The sequence below is a fragment of the Prinia subflava genome, chromosome 10, assembly GCF_021018805.1.
Source record: "Prinia subflava isolate CZ2003 ecotype Zambia chromosome 10, Cam_Psub_1.2, whole genome shotgun sequence".
Lineage (NCBI taxonomy): Eukaryota > Metazoa > Chordata > Aves > Passeriformes > Cisticolidae > Prinia > Prinia subflava.
In genome coordinates this window covers 16,448,745-16,469,479 of record NC_086256.1, presented here as the reverse complement: position 1 = coordinate 16,469,479, position 20,735 = coordinate 16,448,745, and the positions used below count along the sequence as shown (strand labels likewise).

General features: G+C 38.3%; 2 protein-coding genes across 8 annotated transcripts in view; one reads left to right on the top strand and one right to left on the bottom strand.

Annotated features, from left to right (window-relative positions):
- The window catches only part of RPAP2 (RNA polymerase II associated protein 2), a 36,809-nt gene extending 34,378 nt beyond the window's left edge, over window positions 1-2,431 (bottom strand). Inside the window, exons 1-3 of the mRNA XM_063407493.1 lie at window positions 2,366-2,431; window positions 1,055-1,100; window positions 204-318 (exon numbers count right to left, since the gene is read on the bottom strand). Coding sequence (XP_063263563.1) covers window positions 204-318; window positions 1,055-1,100; window positions 2,366-2,414 — 210 coding nt within the window. The 5' untranslated portion in view covers window positions 2,415-2,431. The remainder of the gene's footprint in view (window positions 1-203; window positions 319-1,054; window positions 1,101-2,365) is intronic.
- GLMN (glomulin, FKBP associated protein) lies at window positions 2,420-20,718 on the top strand. 7 transcript variants are annotated; one of them, XM_063407496.1, is made up of 20 exons: window positions 2,420-2,537; window positions 2,729-2,871; window positions 4,034-4,152; window positions 4,612-4,737; window positions 6,118-6,237; window positions 7,246-7,354; window positions 8,798-9,044; window positions 9,515-9,614; window positions 10,613-10,800; window positions 11,279-11,332; window positions 12,107-12,137; window positions 12,509-12,598; window positions 13,146-13,187; window positions 13,280-13,353; window positions 13,660-13,744; window positions 14,529-14,638; window positions 15,757-15,820; window positions 17,868-17,991; window positions 19,356-19,438; window positions 19,565-20,716. In XM_063407496.1, the coding sequence occupies exons 3-20, from the start codon at window positions 4,087-4,089 to the stop codon at window positions 19,670-19,672; spliced, it is 1,821 nt and encodes a 606-aa protein (XP_063263566.1). In that variant the 5' UTR covers window positions 2,420-2,537; window positions 2,729-2,871; window positions 4,034-4,086; the 3' UTR covers window positions 19,673-20,716. The 7 variants fall into 7 exon arrangements, with proteins under 7 accessions (XP_063263566.1, XP_063263569.1, XP_063263567.1 ...); XM_063407499.1 differs by having other exon boundaries at window positions 2,437-2,527; window positions 14,532-14,638; window positions 19,565-20,718; XM_063407497.1 differs by having other exon boundaries at window positions 2,437-2,527; window positions 2,729-2,843; window positions 19,565-20,717.
- The last annotated feature ends 17 nt before the right edge of the window (window positions 20,719-20,735 follow it).

Genomic DNA, 20,735 nt, shown 5'->3' with positions numbered 1-20,735 from the left:
GATTCATTAATGTACACAGTCCTGCAAAATTAGGGCATGTTTTCACTAGAGAACCCTTAAAAATAAGGAAATTGTTATCAGAGCTGGTTCAAGAGGGAATCAGTGGTTTGGTTATTTTAAACTGCAGCAAATCGTTCCAAAAAGATTTTTTAAAGAAGTACCACACTAAGATACAAAACAGTATAAAAACTTGTAGCACCTACACAATTTAGAAGGAACTCTTCAGTAATGTCCTCTTCCAGGAGCTGTTCTACAATAGACAATGCTTTTTTCTCACATTCAATCTTCTTTCTCAGTGCAGCCTCCAGAGCTGCTTTCCTGTCACAGAACAGACACTGAATGACACAGAGGGCAAATTTCCATAAACAATTTTCCAATCGTATTTTTTTTTCTGAAATACAGCTTACATTTTTCTGCATCAAACCACGTTGGCCAAACAAAGCAACAAGTAACTGGACTAGTAATTCTGTTCTAACTACAAAGAGTTATGTATTTTATACTGGTTTGCTTTATTTACTGGTCAAGAAAAGTATTTACTCTTATTGTATTGCAATACACTCCTCAAATTTTCTTGCAGGAGGGAAATCCAGAACTGGCTGGACAAAGAACCTGGGACAATTTATGGAGGGTTGTCAGGACAGAGGAACTGTGTAAGACATGAAGAATGGGAAGGAAAAAAGAAATAGGACATGAGTGTGAAGTTACAAAGTAAAGGAGGGAATAAAATAAATGCTACTTCCTGAGTATTTTTTGATGTAAATAATTATAAACGGCAGGTATGCAAAGAAGTAAGACAGCAAAAAGCAACTACTACAGAAATACAGTTTTGGATGTTAGATTACAAACTTTTAATATCCTACACAATGTTCAGATGTGCATGATGTTAGAATTACACAGCTTTACCCCAATCATGTCTACATGATGCTGACACTGGTGATTTACTAAAGTTAGTTGTGGTACTCTGAGAAAGCAAAGCCTCCGCAACACAGAGACTGCAATTTCAAAGTGAGGCAAACCAACACAAATATCCACATACTGTTCCTCAGAAATATACCTTTGAGCAGCATCTTCATTTTTCTGAGCAGCTGAATGCTTATTTCCTAGAAAGCAAATATACAAATATAGAAATTAGTGTATTTTCTTAACGGCTGAAAATACTGGAACATGAAAAATATTAAAACCTGTAAACACAATCAAGATAATTGCTTAGTGACTTGCTTTTGATGGCTGTGATTTCAATAAGCTGGTATTCAGCAAACAGACACACTTTTAAAAGTGTGAAAACAGGACCAATTCTTCTCATACTCTCATTCACATGTTCTGTATACACAAAAAAGCTAAGGGAAAAACCAATTCTAACAACAATTTTGTGCCAGCCACACCCCCCGTCTGTGCCCCGGCACCCCACTGCTGTCCCCACAGCTGCCCCGCCGCAGGGCTTTGCTCCGGGCCAGGTCCAACGCCGGCACCCTCACACCGAGCCCCCTCTCACACCGAGCCCCCTCCCACACCGAGCCCCCAGTCACACCGAGCCCCCAGTCACACCGAGCCCCCAGTCACACCGAGCCCCCAGTCACACCGAGCCCCCCGTCACACCGAGCCCCCTCACACACCGAGCCCCCTCACACACCGAGCCCCCCGTCACACCGAGCCCCCCGTCACACCGAGCCCCCTCACACACCGAGACCCTCTCACACACCGAGACCCCTCACACACCGAGACCCCTCTCACACCGAGACCCCTCACACACCGAGCCCCCTCACACACCGCGCCCCCCGTCACACCGAGCCCCTCTCACACCGAGCCCCCCGTCACACCGAGACCCTCTCACACACCGAGACCCTCTCACACACCGAGACCCCTCACACACCGAGACCCCTCTCACACCGAGCCCCCCGTCACACCGAGCCGCTATTGCCGCCCTCGCTGCCGCCCTGCCCTGCCCCAGCTCCCGACAGGGATGTCCCGGGTTGCTGCTCCGCTACGACAAGGGCAACAGGCAGGGAGATACGGGGCTGTTACCCGAGGAAGGACGCTGGGCTTTAGGAAGGGCACAGCGCTCTGACCAGCTGCACGACCGCCGTCACAGCCCGTCCCAGCGCTCAGAGCGGGCCGGGGCGGGCTGGCTGTGATCCTCACAGCCTGAGGGGACGGCGGCTCCCGTCCTCCCCTCGCCCGGCCCGCCGCCCATGGCAGCCCCGCACGCGGCCCGGCACAGGCCCACAGAGCCGACCACGGCCGGCCCGCCGCTCCCCTCGGCGTGGCGGGTTGGGCGAGCCCGCCGCTGTGCCGGTCTGGGGGCGCAGGGAGAGCCCAAAGCGCCAGGCGGGGGGAGCGGGGCTGGCGCGCGAATCCTGGCGCCCACCTGCGCGCCGCCGGCGGGGCTTGCCCGTGCCGGCCGCCATCGTCGCCATCACCGCCGCTCCGCCCGCCGACCTCTCACCCGGGGCGGAGCCGCTGCCACCGCGGGGCCGAGAGAGGCGGCAGCGCGGAGCTGAGGGGCTCGTGTGGCACGGGCTGAGGCCAGGTGAGGTGAGGTGAGGTGAGGTGGGGTGGGGTGGTGCCGTGCCGTGCCCTTTTGGTTTTTAATTCAGCCGTGTGTTACAGGCCCAGGCTGGCAGCCTCTTCGTCCCAGCCGGGGTGTTGTACCGCCCAGAGAAGGGGCTGGGGTGTCTGTTTATTCGGAGGGAGTTTGGTGACTATTAATAGAACGTTTCACATGATTCAGGTGCTGTCCACTTGCTGCTGAAAGCTCCTAAAAGATCCAGTTGTAAACCGGATTAAGTATTAAGGCCGGAGACCATCTGCGAGCTCAGCCAGCAAATCCCTGGAACAGGCACACGGTGGGTGCTTGCGGCGCGTTTCAAGGCTGTAAGTACATTGTGAAGTTACTGAGGGCTGAAAATGCAACACTTCTGGAGTTCGAAAGTGTGTTAAATTGTTTTGGCGGGATTAGTAACATTCTGTAAAATGAGGAGCTTAAATAGTACAACGTATGGTAAGGCAGTGTGTGATAGTGACCTGGTTAAAATGGCAGGCTAGAAAGGAAAGGTTTCAGTGACATACAGATGTCAAAATGAGCCAAGAAGAATAGAAAGTGAGTTCTCCATTTTTTAAATAAAGAAGGTCACACAGAGATGTCTTTTAAGCTTTTGTGAGCTGTCCCCCTTCTGTCAGCATCCAGGTAGGTTGGTTGTCTCCAAGTTGTCTCACGTGGGCACACTGGTGTTGGGCCAGGGTCAACCCAACCACATTAGGTCAAACGTAAGAGGGAAGGCTGAGGATGTTGCATGGAGATGTCTGTGTTTTGATGAATAGTTACCTAATAACCCAGGTGTAAGGGTAATTGATACTCACAGTGATCATATAACCAGGTTTAGGCCCATGGCATTACTTAAAAACATAAAGATTATGGTTGCTGTTATGATATGTCACAGCCAGGCTTGGTTGTGTTTGTAATTCATGGTCCTGGCTATGTAAAACTTGGTATGTACTTGACCCTACTTATGTATAACGTTGTTGTTTTTAGCAAGAAATTTTAAAATTTTAATACCTAGAGGTAAAAGGCCACTGAACTAGTCCAACCTAGACACTAGAAAGACATAAATGAAGTATATGTAACCTTGACTGGACTGGTGCTATAAACTGGCATGGTGTTTGGATCAGTGCCTTCACATCCCAGACATTGTGTTAGTGTGTTCCAGCCAGGGCTGAGCAGAAGCTCCTCTGGTCAGAATAATCACAGAAAATGTTGTGTATCATGGGCGTGCACACTCAGCGTGCAGTGAGGCCACACTTGCTCTGTGTTAGCTTCAGTTTTCCAAGTATATTCCCACAGTAGTCACTGTTTCCCTGTACACTGTTTACCTGTAGAATGCAGGTTATTTCCTGTCTGTAATACTGTCTCCTGCAAGTATGGGGAGTAGAATAAAAATGTATTTTCCCTTATTTTCTAATTATGTAGTCTTAATATTTGTCTATATTGTTCTTATTCATCTATTAACATTTTTTTAATAATGTGATTATTTTTCAGCTTCTGTTTTAAATTTGCGTGATATAATACTGCCCTCTTTATAATAAATTTTCATGCCAGAAGAACACAGCCACACTATAATGGCAGTTGATGAACTTCAAGCCATAATACAAAGATGCGTAAGTAGTTTTCTTTCCTTAGAGGTAACAAGTAGTGTGACTTTTTCTTCGTATATTACAATTAAAGCCAAAAGCATCTCAAAAGACAAGGCAGCTGTTAGTAGAACTCCTCGTGGGGCAGCTAAGTTCAGCCTCCATGTTTCATTGACCTCTCTGTGGTGCTTATCCCAAGATGCTTGATTATTTCTGCTTCTTGGAGAAGGAAGTGTTCTTGTACCTAGGAACAAAAGCTGGTTGTTGTAGAAAACAGATCTTCCAAACAGAATGCTGTACTCTAGACCTAGTACTATTGAAATACTGCTTTGTCTTCTGTAGTTACTCAGTAACTTTTTTAATATGTGAAACATGTATAAAAGTTACAATGATACTACATTTAATTATGAAATGAAAGCATGGGTTTTCTTATTTCTTATTTGACTTCAATAAGTATGGAGTTGAACAGTCATATTTTCTTTCTAGCAAATTCTGGAAGAAGCTGATTTCAAAGGAGAAGATTTTAATCTGTTTCAGGTAGCAGGTCAGAAATGTTTGGAAGATGGATATGCAGCTCAGTTATTAGAAGTAATTCAAAATGAGAAAAACAAGGTGAGTTTAAGTTTGTATTACATACTAGTGTTTATTAACATCATTAAATATAAAACTGCTCATTAAGAGGGGAGGGCTCCTTTCCCTGTGGAGCAAGGCTGTACATAGGAATAGCTAGTAAGCTGCCCTATGTTAAGTGCACATTATTCTGTATTCAGGTAGTTCACAGAAACCCAAGTCAAAGTAATATTAAAAAAGCCATTAATAACTCTTCTTCTGTGAGTGAAGCAAAGAGAGAAGGAAGCAGAAAAGCATAATTAGGGACAGTGTCCCACTTCTGCAGCACAGGGATTTCAGATGGTGTACTTGGTCTGGCTGGCATGGAGTGGGTTTTCTTCATGGCAGCCTGCATGGTGCTGTGTTTTAGATTTGTGACCAAAAAGGTGCTGATAATGCACCAGTGTTTCACTGCTGCTGATCTGTGCTTGTGCAGCATCAAGGCCTTCTCCAATTCTCACTCTGCCCCCAGTAAGCAGGGAATTTGGGAGGAGACACAGCTGGCCCAAAGCAGTGAGATACTCCACACCATCCAACACTAATACGTGCTCAGCAGTAAAGACGTGTGGATGGGGACCCATTCCAAAGGAGCTGTTGTTTGGAGGTTGGCTTGGCATTGGTCTCCACGTGGGAGTTGATCTGCATCACTCCCTCTGTCATGCCCAGCTGTTTTTTGTCTTTCATTTATTACATTGTCCTTATCTCATATTCAGAATTCCTCTGTTTTGCTCTTTTGGCTCTCACTCCCATCCCACTGAGGGACAAGAGCAAGCACACAGCTGAGGGGTGCTTAGTTGCTGTCAGGGGTCAGCCTACCACAAGTGAATATAATAATATTGGCCAACTGTAGGAGCCAAATAGGCTGATGCTAATTTGAAATACTAATATCTATGGGCATTAGGGATGCTGAGACAGTATACCATTTTAAACAGAGATAAATAGGAAGTTCAGAAAGAAAGTGAAGGGTAGAATATTTTAGCAATGTTACATGGGGTTCACAATCTGGTTTTGAATTTTGTGAGTTTGGAGTAACAACTGAAAGTCTCTATCCCCTCGTGAATAATTTGTCCAAGTGTTCTTTCAGCACAACTCCTCTGCTCAGTCTTGTTTTAAATGCATTATCATAGATATTTAGAAGTATATATTGATATGTCAATGTTAATAATTAGAGGAAAACTATACAAAATATGCAGCTGTGTTTATGGGGAAAGGATACAATGTGTGTCAAATTATGGTAACATTTGCTGAATATTCAATGAGAGTGACAGTACTGGTTACAACCAGGACGTTGATCTGTTGTTGCTTTTGGTCCTTATATGTACAATCCTTCTGGGTTTAGAAGACATCCAGTTTTGGTTTATTGTCTGAATATCTGGTTTTTAGGTTATCATCAAGAATATGGGTTGGAATCTCATTTCTCCTCTTGTTAGATGTATTTTGATGTATAAACAAGACGATGATAAGCGAGAACACTGCCTGAGGATACTGGATCAGTTGGCACAGGTATGGTTTTGAAAAACATGATTATGATACAACAATGTTAGGGAAGTTCTGCACCAAAAGGAGTGCTAGATCATTAATCCATGAAGCTGGTACACCAAAGGCCCGTTACACAAACATTTTTATACAATTTGATTCTGACAATATTTGCATATTGGATCTACATCACTACTCAGATAAGCTGCTCTTAGTTTAATGTTCCCTAACCTCAATTTAAAGGTACAGAAAATTCTAAATTCATGGTGCCTGTGAGGCTCTCTGGAAGTGGTAGGCTCAGCATCAGAGGTGTGGTTTTCACATTAAAATGAGCCAAGTTGATCTGAAGGACACAATCTTATCTGAGTTAGCTAGCCTGAGTAAAACTCACAATATGTTGCTAAATGTGCTTTCTAGTATCTATTTCAAGGTCTCTCTGTTTGTGTTCTCTCTTCAGTTGCTTCAAAACCATTCTGCAAGACCTTGCCATTTTCCACTTATCTGTGTCTGAATAGTATTTATTGTTCTCTTTTCTTGAGATTCACTTGGCAAAGTCTTTGCCTTAAAACATTCACACTTTTTCAATGTGAGAATCATTACCTGATGATTCTGATGGAGTAGGAGCGGAAAAATGATTTAACCTGTAAGAAACTCATTCTCTTTCATTTATGCACTCCAAAAACAACTTGCAAACCTTATAGCTTAGTTAAATTCACACTCAAATTCTACTTCTCTCTCAGCTCCTAAGGATTTTGCAAAGGTACTGTTTTTACAGCCCATAAAAATCAGCTTTAGTGTCAGATTTTACTGTTGTATGTTTTCAGCTCATATGAAACTGTACACACAGGTATGCTCTTCAGTAGATGTTAATTGTAGGCATGTACTTCTTTTCTCATATTTGTTTTCTTAAATCTTACCTTGGATGTTCAGATCTTTCTTGACATTCAGGAACTTCTGTATTGAAGTTTGCATGTGATTAATTGTTTTGGTTATGACCACGGTTATTTAAAAATATGCATTTTTCCTGTCTTGCAGCTCTGCAATCCAAAGGAGCTTTTTTTGGGTTTACTTGAGCAGATTGAGCAGACCTCTGGAGAGCAAGTGTGTCAAACTGTCATGTTACTGCTTCAGCCACTGCAGACAGGTAGGATTCATCGTGTGATTTCTGAATGAAATTATTTTCTCATTTATTTATCAATTTAGTTTAGCCTTTGCTGGAATGGTTTCAGAATACATCTGTCCTGAGTAGCTTTACAGTCTGTTACATCCTGCAGAGTAACACAAGGCAGAAATTTCATGCTTATATTGGCCTGTTAAAGAAAGATTTTAGGTGGGACTAATAGCATCAGTTGAAAAAGCAATATTCAGCTATTTTTCACCATTTACAGAAATGTGGTCCAATGACAATTATATTTAGAGGTGTAAAGCACTTCTATGTTGTTATGGTTTTCGGACGGCACAGAAATAACAACATGACTCTCTATGATGGTAAAGATGAGAGTAAACTTTATTCTTCTAAATTCTACTTTTATAGAGTAGTTCGGTACAAAGAACATGATTGGTTATTCAGCGTCTACACTTTTTTGTAAATATTTCTTTCCAGTAAACATGTTGGAAAAACACCACTTGCAGATAGTTTTTCACTTCTCAAGGTTTGTTTGAATTCCTCCTTTAGATTTCTCAGGCTAACATGAGAAAGTTGCTCACTTGCCTGTCACACAGACACTAGCAGAGCCTGAAGCCTAAGATCAGACTAATGTTAGGCCCACACTTCTACTGTTGTTGTAGAAATAAGGAATCACTTGGATTGGACATTCTTCATTATTTGCCTTTTAAAACATGCGGTTCTATTTTTTTTATGGTATAAAACTGTATTTTGATTGGAGCATGTTGAAATATTTTATTGGTGAGGGGGGAGTGTGGCTTACATGTGAAAATTTAAAATGTTAGGTTTGGCCCCTCTCTGCATAGGTAACAAGCAGTAGTTTCTGTTCTGTTCTGTGAGATGAAATTAAGTGTTTCAAGTTGAAGTTTGACTGTAGCAATCTCCAGCAAATGTTATTGTATTATATTAGAATTTAACAAGAGAAATACCTAGGTTTTTGAACAGCCAGACTTTGGAGAGTGTTATTTTTGTCACAGAGTGAAAACCAGAGTCAATTCTCAGCAGAAAAGCTGGGCTGTTGTCTCTGGTTTTGCCAAGCAGAAAAGGAGTCAAGTAATAAATGCATTTTCCAGGTCAGATATGTATCATTTCACTTATCCCAGTTCTAGAAAAGCAGAAATTTTTTGGTCCTCATCCTGGTGCTGTGGAGAAAGGAAGAACATTGAAATGTGGGACAGGTTTAATCTTTGTAATTTGCAAATATATGGCCATGTTGACTACAGTATATTAAACTAGGCAATGATGTTTTGCTGGATTTGCTCATGTGATTTCACATATCAGTCCCTCTGCTTCTCTGAAAACAAAATGTTTTCTTACCTAGTCACGTTGTTTTTCTTCATGTTTTCCTCTACTAAGTAAGTAATAATTCAATGTCTCAAAATGTTCTCTCTTCTTTTCCCTTTTTTATTTTCTTTCTCCCAGTGCTTCTGAAACTTCAGAACAAGAAGGCCTACTCAGTGGGCTTGTCATTGGCCATGATTATGAATCAGCTCACTCCCTTACCTGTACCTTATACAAAACAACAAATACAAGAAGATAAACTTGGTCTCTGTCAATGTTGTAAGGCAGTGGTGGACTTCACTAAACCTTTTGTGAATGAAGTTGTTAAAAATAGGGAAAAGTCATCAGAATACAATGACATGGAGCTGAAAGAAGAATTAATACAATTGTGAGCATTTTATGTCTGTGTTATATATTCCTTTAATTTAACAAAATGAATAGTTGGCATTTATTATATGGGGAGCACAAAAATCATCTTTTAGTGTTTTACAATGCTGCCAACATATATCTAACTAATGTGATGTTTTGACAAAGAACCCCTAAATAGGCCTTACATATTTATGCTTTCTGTTTAGTAGAGGGAAATGATAATGAGCTATTAGCTCCTGCATTGTGAAGCTGAGTTGGTATTCCTCTGTTCCTCAAATTTACAGCAGTGAGAATAATCATAGTCTGGAGGTGAAGTCTAAATAATGCTTCTGCAGGAGATAGTGGGTTTTTATTTTTTTATTCTCCTTGGAATACCTTGACTAGCAGCAGCTGATGTGAATGTAGGCATTATTCTTTGTCATCAGTGACACTATCGTAGTCTGTATTTATGACTGTATTGGTGATTTATTCCACCCCTTTCTTTTTCAGCTGTATGAAAAGCCTGAAATACCCATTATTGACAGCTCAGCTTGAACAACTCGAGGGCATTGAAGAACATCCTTTTCGCCATTTTGCATCTGAAATTATAGTGAGTGCAGTCAAAATTAATTACAGTGTGTGCAGAACCAGTGGGCGAGTGCACAATTGCCTGTAATTTGTTCTAGTGCTCGTTCTGATTTCTGTACTGGTTAGTGGGGTGACTTTGTGGGCTGTGTAAGGTATATCCTGCCTTTCCTGTTGGGCACAGTCTGAAACCATGTTTTTAATGCTAATTATGAATTACCTTTTCTTCTCTTTCTCAGTAAAGTTCTGTTTATGGCATTGGGTAGTGAGAGCTGAGGCTATGGTCAGTAAGTCATGCTTTGACTGTGACATCTTGCATAATCCTAATTTTCCAAAATGTGCCATCCTGGATGTTGGGTTTGGACAACTGCAGAACAGTGAGCTGACCTTGATCTCCCTATTTTTCTGTAATATCTACAAGAGGACTTACACAATATCCTCAGCTACCTGAAGGGCGTGAGGGGGTAACCACTGCAGTATTTCTGATGTTCCCATGGCAGGTGTTCCTTGTGTTGTGCATCATGGGAAAGAAAGGCTGTACAAAGCAAATCTTACTTGAAATCAAGGCTTGCCTTTAGCAGCTAAATGTTGTATTTCATATTGATTAGTGAGAAAAAAACCAAAAACTGAATATTCTGTCATCTGAAAAACACAGAGATTTTGTGACATAATGTTTTCATGAATCTATTTTTACTCACAGCATTGGGGATAAAGGAGCTGAACTAGGAGTTTGCAGATGGTCTTCATTCTGTCTTTTGCCAGCTTTGTGTGCTTGACTTTGCTATCTTAGTAACATTTTTCTAACACTAGTTATTTTTCTTCCAGGATTTTTTTGGTGTATTTGTGCATATATCACAAATATCACATATTTATATTAATTTATATATTAAAAACATAACATTTATATTAATTTATACACATGCTGTACAAGAGAATGTATGCAAATACAGTTAGAGCTTTAAAACCTAATTGGTGTACAGCTGCTTGAAAGGCAACTATAGGAAATCTGTTTTTATTTTTTAGGACATTTTGTTGAATATAGGAGAATTGATACCATTAATGTTTGTACATCATAAACGCAAAAGTCCTCACTGGGAGGATCAGGAGTTTGCAGACATAGAGCGAAAGAATTCTGCTGATTCTTTGGCCTGTCTGTCATACCTGGTGTTTGTTCAACATTTTGGTGCCGAATGCTTTCCAGTGGTTTTTAGGTAAGAACTATTCTTTCTTGCTTGTTGTGAGTCTGTACTTTGAAGATTCTTTCTGAGTGGAAGAGAACTTTATTTGTGAATAGTTATGAAGGAAAAGTATTTTTCAGTAGTATTAATTTTACGTCAACATTTATGCATTCATATTTCATATAACTTACATTATATAAAGAATGTACTCCTGCAGATTAGTCTATTGTAGTTTATTTTAGATGAGCTGTCCTTTAAAAGAAACTATTATGATTAGTCACATGCTGAAAATTAATGTGTATTAATTGTTCCTTTACATATCTATAGACAGTTTCCCCATAAGAGTTCTTAACAGTGATTTGACTTACAATCTTTTTGTCTATTTAAAAATCAATAATTTTAGAAAAAAATTTGAATTTTTTAAAAGAATACTAATCCTGTCAAATATATTAATTATGTGCAAATGTATATGGCTTATGCAGCTTAATGTAGCTTGATCCTTCTCTTCTAGTCCTTCCTACCTTCTGCTGTGCAATATGACACATATTGAAGTGCTGCTGAAAAGGTAGGGTTTGTGGAATTTGCAGGTCTAGGTAGGGGGTGTGATCTTTTACAGTAATTCATAAAAGCAAATTTGAAATATAGGTAAGTTCAGAGGAGGTTATAAACTTGAGCATTAAAATGGCAACTTCCACTACAAGATGGCTTCTCTTGCTAAGAAGCAGAAGTTGTCCAAATGTCTTTGTAGTGTTTTCATCTTGTATTCTGATACCATTTTCAGAAACTTTGTTCTGAAAATGTAAAATTAGTAAACACATGCAGAATAATTAGAGTGTATACTTACTTGCCCTTTTATAAAAATTACTACTAAAAGCAACTATTGTGAAAATATTTGTTTGAATGTATTCTGACATGATATGCAAAATGATTAAAGGTCAGGCTTTCTAAAGGAAACCAAACTTTTCTATCCATTGTGATTATTTCACCTTCCATAAGCAGCAATGTTACCAAACAGCTTCTAGCAGTGCTGTTCTGACTGCTTACCATTTTCCTTGGTAATCAGTGTCTCAATACCTGTGGGAGATGACACTGCTTTTGAGCATGTATCAATACTGAGGGGAAAAAAGTAATTTTTGACTGTGAAGAGATGAGTCTAATGTTCAATTTCTCATCAGCAAGTTTATTCTAAAAATCTTTGGAAAGAGTAACAAAGATTCAATATTTAAAAAATAGAAGGAAAATTGTTGAGGGACAAGTTCTTGTTGACCTCTGTTCTACTATTTCTTCTAAAATACCAACTGTCTTTTTAATTAACAACTTAAATTTATTTTTTTTCTAGAACAGAAGAATCTGTATTATCTAAAGGACTTGTAAGTTGTTCTTCTAAATTAAATTTTCAATGTTAGAAAGTTTTATTTTTTCAGTTTAAGGAATGGTAAAACTTTTGTTTCCCCTTCTCAGAGAAGTATAGCTGACAGTTCATAATACTTCTAGAAATATTTTGAGGCTTAATTAAGTATTCTTCAGTGTTACAAATACCTATATTTATTGAACTTTACAATCCTGCATAAATGTTTAATTTACAGCTATCACTTAAAATTGCAGCTGCTTGGAACTTGCAATATCTGAATGAGGATTTATGAGTGAAGGCTGTTTTAGCCATGAAATGTTTAGGTGATAGATGAATGTCCTGTGTATGTGCATACTGTTGGCATAATTCTTTTCTGTTCCCCACCTGCAGGATCTGTTTGAGAGCTGTTTGTTGAGAATGGAAGATAACAGCCTTCTCCATCACTATTTAGAATTCAGAGACTTTATTAATGTTCCTCAGGTAATAAGAAACAGTGTAGAGGAGTCTTGGAAGTTTGATTAGAAATAATACCTAGCTGTCCTCTACGTGTTTGAGAGAGGGTATCTGACTGGACCTTTATACACCTGTGCTGTTAAATAGAAACCTTCAGTGTCCTGCTATACAGAGTTGATTATCTTTTCCACCTGCTGCAGCGTGAACTTACAATGACAATTAAAATACCCCCAGGGCATGTACAGGTCCCTGAAGCAGGTGGGCACAGATCTGAGTTGAAAGGGGGTTCTTGCTCGTTCCTGTCTCCTCCTTGCCAATCTGCTGCTTGGCTACATTCGTACCTGGAACCAAGAGTACAGAACAGTGTTCTTGTGGGTCACCCTGGGATTCTGACCACTGAAGCTGGCAGGAATTCTCTGATGAGAATCTGCTATAATCACTAGACATTCTCAAGTGGGCTGTGGGTTTTTTGTTTGGTTCATATTTTTAAAGTCTTGAGTAGATTTTAGTGAGTGTGATGTAATGTAATAATCTGTATCTAATTATAAATTGTATTTCCTTTTTCTGACTGCAGGATTTGGTGAAAATTATGACCCTTTGTCCCATGGAGCATATGGTATGTTCAGTGGCCTACAGAATCAGTTGGATTCTGAATGCTGAATTAATTTTTTTTTTGATTCATCTGATAAACATCTCTGTTTTCTTTAGAGAAAGAAGAGTTTAAATATTTTGCAGTTGTTCATAGACAAGTTTGATATAGAGGGAAAATACACATTATTCAGGTATGCGTCCCTGTTACTGTAGATTGTGTAATATCAGCCCTCGTGCACCTTAATTGCATCAATATAATGGTTTCTGACAATTTCCATCTGATAAGCCACATTGATTTTACTATGTTAATTTTTTGATAAATAATGAACTTCAATTGCCTCATATAAAATTAGCTGTCTTACGTAAGCCAGTGTTTAAAGGTTACATAGTCATACTGTTCTGTGGTAAAACTCCCACTTGGTGAATGTTATCTAAGTTTTGAACTAACCTTATGGGCAGCTTTAATGAGCTAATGTCTTTGTTTTGTTTGTTTGAAGGTGTTTACTGAAGACAAGCAATCATGCTGGTGTGGAAGGATATATTATTAAAAATATAAAAGATCAGATTCACTTAGCGTTAACGGTGAGGTTACCAATAAAAAAACAAATTGCCTTCTCAAAATTCTATCAGTATGATGTTGAGAAAATGTCTACAACATAAACTTCGAGTGAAGCATTAAAAGAAATCATCTTTGAAAAGATATATAAGATTAGAAAATTCTATTAAAAACATTACTTTGGCTTTTTCTGTCTATGCATATTTAGGTTATAATTGTACAACTGTATTCTTAATTGCACTATCTTGTTGTATTTTGCTAAGAAGTTATTACCTTTTCTGTGCTTGAAAATACATTTCTTTGTTGAAGTGGAACTGCTCAGTACATTGTTTTATCCCCACAGCTCCTCATTTTTAAAATATAATTCAAATATTACAGTCCTGATAGAATTATTAATTTTTTCTTTGCTTTTATGATGACAGTCAGCATTTTATTATGAGTGCTTTGCAAATGATAAATCCATCAGGAATGGGCTGGGCTAGATCAAAGCCATTTTAATCTCATATTTTAAGATAATTATACCAGGAAGTTGGGAAAATTAATTAAAACTAAATGATTAACTTTTTACTATGCAGCTTCAGAATTCTCGTACTGCTTTTCTTCCATTTCTTTCCTGGCTGTCAAAAAGACAAATAATTTTAAAATTATGAAGTGACTGGTTTGTGTACTTCACTCACAGGTCAATATTAGAATCCATATCTTCCAGTGTTTGATTTTTTTTAAACTTTTCTCCTTTATGCGAGTTATTGTTACATTACTTAAGACCTAAATTTTGCACTCAGCTGAACTTTTTGTATTTTTTTTTTTCAGAAGGAGTATGACAACATTTGGTTTACAGGACATCACCTGATCTCCCTTCTAGATTTAGTACTTTCACTTCCAGAAGGTGCTGAGACGGATCTTCTGCAAAACTCAGACAGGTGAGTTGTAACAGTTAAAAGCTTTCCTCCTTTCTTCATTATAAAAAAGACTTTAAACTACTGTACTACAATGATGTATGCTGTCATGTAATTAGTGAGGTGGCAACAGCAATGTATTTTAAGGTTTTGGAACTAGAAATGGAAATGGTCACTTATTTTAACCAGCTCTGCATAGAAGAATGTCACAATGGCATTATGGTAATTTTTAACAATAAAAAAGGATGTCCTCCTCCATCCCCTGAGGATGTAGGACTTCAGATGTGACATGAAATAACTAATGGGTAAAGCATTGTTTCCTCAGGAATGTACAGTTTGTCAGCTCTCTGCAGAACTAGTTGGAGGAATAAAAGCAAAGTGATGTGGTGTCTAATGGTATGGGGGAATAACAATTCTCAGATACAACCTGTGGTGCAAGGCATCTTTGAGGCAGTTTCACAGATTGCTGCTGGGAGTCCAGTGTCTCATGAGTAGGATTGCAGATCCACCTGAACAGTAAATAATTGCATTAAAAAAAAACCCCAAAAAATCCCAAACTGAAATGTGTCTGAAAAATCTTGTGTATATAGGCTGTCTTCCTGTATAATAAGTAATATGATGATGCTTGGGCTTGTAAATCAGTGGGGTGGTGATGTCCACATGGACACATACCTGCTTTAAAAACCCAGAAGTATGTTTAACTGTACTTGTTATCTGGAAAAAACAATAAATAATTTCTGCTGAAAAATATGGTAAAACAAAGGCAAAACCCAATTATTTTACAAAGCACACTCAAAAGTAAAACTTCAGTACAGTAATAAAGAAAATTGTCACACTAGTTTCAAATCAACTTGGATCGCCAGTGACACATTGTATAAATTCTGTCATGAGGTTCTGCCTCTTGAGGGAACTCTTTCCCTCACCATCACCAGCCTTGTCCAGTCTGGTGACAGTTCCAGTTTTACTTGCAAAGTGTGAACTGTTGTGTGGCCACCACTGCACCCTGGTGCTCTAGGTGGAGCTGTGCTGCTCGGCAGAGGGGTGGTTGCTTTTGTACAAATGGATACTCCTAGCAGCTCAGGCTAATGGACAATTGAAATGACTGTCCTGGTAATAGGTATCTGTATGTTTTTAATTCACAGGATTATGGCATCGCTAAATCTGCTGAGATACTTAGTCATTAAGGATTGTGAAAGTGACAATCAAGTACGTACTATTTGATTTGAAACTTATTGATTAGCTGAGAGGTGGATTCACATGGACACTGTTATCCTTGATGCAGAAAATGTGGGGTTTGCATTTTTCTTTGCAGTGGTTAGCTCCCCAGAAGTGATGCTTTTATTAAGACATTAGGAAATATATGATATGTTCCTTTGTTTTGATGAAATTGTTTGCATATATACTCCTATAAACAATCTCATTCTTTTACTCTGCCTGTTAAACTGTGATCTATGTCCATAACATTAGAGTATGTCACCAGAAAATCACATACATACCCAACTAGTATTCCCAGATGGAAAAGTAGTTATTTCTGCTTATTTATTTGCTGGTATCCCTCAAACCTCCAACTGGATTTCCTTATAGCAGTAATAATACAATAATATATGTATATACAATAATAATATAAAAATTTTAAAAAATGTTCTGGTTTCTAAAATACAGAAAAAAATTCTGATCTGCCTGTAGACTAATCTCAGATCTAGGAATAAATTTTGTAAGTGCCTAATAATGTTACTAACCTAAGTAGAATAACAGTGAAATAACATGTACTGATTGCTGAAACTATAATGAAAGTGAAAAGCAAAAATAGCTTTCAATGGGTGCATTTCTATTTTACTATTTATGTAATTAGTTCATATTGGTAGACTGTTTGTCATATTAAAAGGGTGATTACTATTTAAGTACCCATAATGGTCTACTCAGTTACATGCAAATACATAGCTTTGTAAGAAAAGTAAGAATTCCTCATTTATTCTTAATGAGAAACTACACATAGTAACACTCAGCTGCTCTAACAGTGCTGTCTAGTACCTGGCAAAAAGAATGTTCATACAGTTTGAGGAAAAAATAGCATCACATCTTCTGAAGATTTTCCCTTAAATTTAGCCTCTGTCAGTTCTTCTTGACTTCCTCCCTGTCTCTCTTCATACAGTGCAAGTGAGGCAGAAAGAAAATGCCTCCTTTCATGTCAGTTCAGATATTTTGATTGTTGTGTAACAAGCATTTTCATTAATCAACTTTAAAAATAAGCCTTTTTCTAGAAAGTTCCCTTTTTTAGCCACATTCTGGTGGAAATAATGACTGTTCTTCTCATTTGAACTGTTAACTGTGTCATTTAGTATTGAAAATTGGTGAATTTTCCACTGCTATTAGTGGATTCACTGTATTTAACATTGAAAATTCTTATTTTTATCATCCTTATCCTGCCCTTTGAGGATACTGCCTGAAGGAGTTGTATAAATGGTTCCTATATCCAAGGACACAGAGGCTGCTTTGTATTTGTTTCCTTCTATAGCAAACCCAGTCTTATTTTCCTCTCTGTAACCCTGAACATCTTTTCCTTGCACCTCCTGCTTCCTGAATGCCATTATTGTAAACTCTGTCTTTCTACCCGTGTCAAAAGGGGGGAGAATTTCGTTGTCACTGTGGCTGCTGTGCTGGAGGATGTGAGAGCAGCATTTCCAGTAACATTCTTACAGTGCTTTTAAAATGCAGTATAGACATTTGGGAAGCACAATATTTATCACAACTTCCGTTTGGCATTGCAATTCAGGGTTAATTCAGGAATGTTAATTTAAATATTTGTTCTGTTTTACTGCTGAATTATCTGAGAGGAGCCTACAGTTGCCATTTACTTGCTGTGGAGATTCTGGCCTGAGAAAGGGCCTAGAACCTCCCCTCCAACACATCAAGATTCTTTCAGCTTTGCTTATGAGAACAAGCTGAAAATGTGCATTTCCATTGCTGTAGTTACCAGTCTGCACACTAGGTCCTCCCTCCCTCTGCACCCTTGTTTTTGATTAATTCATTGGCCAATCAACAAATAATGTAATGGAGAGGAAGAGGAGCCTCAATGTCCATCACAATGCTGTTCATGCTTAAATGCATGCATCTAAATTATTTTTTTTTCTCTTTTCCTCCCACCACAGGGGTGTATGTTATAAAGAGTAGTCAAAAAACTTGTGCTCAAAAGCTCAGCATTGCAGTCCTTCATTAAAACTGTTGTGTAACCTTCTCTGTCCTGTTTGACCAGAGCGGTGTATGGACCACACTTGGCAGGATAGAGCAGAATTTCTTAAAACCACTGCGTGTAGGACTCAATATGTCAAAAGCACATTATGAAGCAGAAATAAAAAATAAGAAGGAAAACAGAAAAGGTCAGTTTTTGTAGTTTTTTTTGTTCTTAGCTTTGTTCATATCTAGAAACTTCGGTAGTCCTTCGGAAATGGGGAACTGGTGAATGCTGCATAGATCAGGTTTTATTTAACTGTTGATACTATTCCAAACTTCAAATAATTCAGTAGTTGCTGTATTAAAACTTTTCATAGTTGATCAGAAAAATCTGAACTTACCTGTCATCCCATTTGTAAATCTTATGGAAACCTGATAGAGCTGTCACATGAAGACCTTCAGAGCTTTTTCTGCATTTATACTTTTGTTTTTAATGTTACAAAGGAGAAACTAAGTTTCTGTGACTACATAACCCTTAGGTTTCATACCAGGTGTGGGAGGGTTAACAAGAGAAAAAATAAGTCACAGAGCTCTCTAAAGCCCGAAGCATTACATTCATTTTCTTTTAATACATTTTTTTAATCTGACACACAGAATCAGATTCTGCACTGGGTTAAGCAGACACATTGCACAGGGCAAAGAGCTGTAGCTGCTTTAGGCAATCTCTGTATGTCAGATCCTCTGTTCCTTGTGGTCTCCAGTATAATTAAGATAGCCCAAGGAATTTGTGTCTGCTACTAAAAATGTCAATACAGCTTTTTGCCTCTGGTCTTATCCTCTTCCTTTGCAAACTATGTACTTATGAGGCAAAGAAGGGGATTTTTTTCTCAAGACAACCTGTGGATATCTTTCTAAAGGGAATCCTTCAAAATTAATCAGGAAGCATTTTCTTAAGTCCCTCTTACACTTCTCTAGCCTTCAACAAAGTATAAAGAGATTTGAGTTTGGGAGAGAACATCTCACTTGTAACAGTAAATGGTTCAGTTTTCTTCCCTAGTGTTTACTCTTTGTAAGCATTACATTGACTTTCAAATATGTGGTCTGAATGTAAAACGTTTTCCCCTAATTTTTCAGACCTGTCCTTGTAGTTTAGCCTGCTGCAAGTAATCTGTCCAAAAAAGAGAAGCATGCAGCCTTTTCTTAATAAAATAAGTATTTAATGTCTGGATTCATTAAGTCAAGCTAAAGAACCTCTTATCTCCCTGGATGTGGAAATATTATAAATGTATCAGAACTGGGCCAGATAACATTTTATTTTTCCATTCAAAGAGCATGTGAGCTCTATAAAATTGGTTCCAGTTGCAGATCTTGCCTGTTTAGTAATGTAGGCATTTATGTTATATAAAGTATAAAGATATCCAACTCTATCTTCCTCTTAAGATTCAGCACCCTCTGTCATCTGTTTCATCAATCCCTAGATTTCTGTTCTTACTGCCATGAAATGCTGATATTTAAAATACTTTTTTAATTCTAAAGAGTCATGTTGGTTTCTTAATGTTTTCTTCTACAGAGGCACAGAGTTCTAACACAGTTTGCTCTGTAACTGTTAGTGGGGAGAAGATGCCTCCCATGACTACTGGAATGCAGCTTCAAGTGAGTTTGCACTTCCCTTCAGTCACTCAGAAGTACTGACTTTTTTTTTCAATGTGTAGATAAAAGTAAATGTAAAATGGGAAAAAAATCTAATAAAAATAACACTCATCTTTCTTGTCCTTTCAGGTTTTACACTCAGCTCTCTTCACATTTGATTTAATAGAAAGTATTCTAGCTCGAGTAGAAGAACTCATTGAAGTGAAAACAAAAGCTGTAATGGATGAAAGCAGTTAAAGCAGCTGAAGTGTTTGAATTAACATACTCCTGACAAGATCCTTTGGACTATGAGACTTCAGTTGCAGGGGAAGCTAGGGCCCTTTAAAGACGAGCAATTCAGAGTGGCCTCCAGAAGAACTGCAAATGCTGCTCTTCATTAAGAACTGCAAATGCTGCTCTTCATTAAGTCTTGTTGCTGGGGTTTTTTTCTTTTGCTCTTTTTGCATGTGATTTGCAGATACGGTCTATTTACTCCTCTTCAGAATTTGATGCTTTTTCTAAAGTTTAGAAACCAAAACCAAAGCGGGGGTGTGTTCTTCTCTGTGGCAAAGGAGGTATGGTTAGGCATTTATTTTTTTAATTTTCAGCATTTTTTGGGTAATAGTTCATGACTGGTGGTGTGAATTATAAACAATTTTATCAAGTGATTGAGGAACCGTTAATTAAAAAGCCCTGTTTAAACATAAGGTATTTTTATTAGCACATTTTAGTGTTGACAGACAAGCTTCTCTATTTGCAGACAGGACTGTAAGGTACAGATAGATAACAGTATTGAATATACTTTCTATAAATAGTAAAAACACTGTGGCAAAGGAAACCAGGTTTAAAGAAAAACACATCAACTTTGAGCCAAATAGCATGTTAGAACTTAGTAACATAACAGATGACACTTGTGTTTAAAAAACAGTGTAAGGTTGTATACATACAGCTGCTGTTTTTAGGGATACCTGTATTTTGGAATTGTTTTGATCATTCTTATCTTTAATCATACAGTTTTGCTTAAGATATAGTTAATATTTTGGGGAATTATTAATAAACAGATGAGCCTGTAAGGTCTGAACCAAGTTAAAAACAAGGATGACTTCTATAGTGCAGCTAAACCACTTTTTTTCCCTCCCTAGAAAGCACATTTGGTATCAAGTATATTTTTCACTGTACAGCTATTTAATACAGATTTTCATTCCAAATGCGTATGTTGTACGTATGTATGTAGTATTTGAAATGTAACTATATTTTTAGGAACGTTCTATATTTTGTTTAAAATGTAGTAACTATTTATGAATAAAAAACCAAATATTAA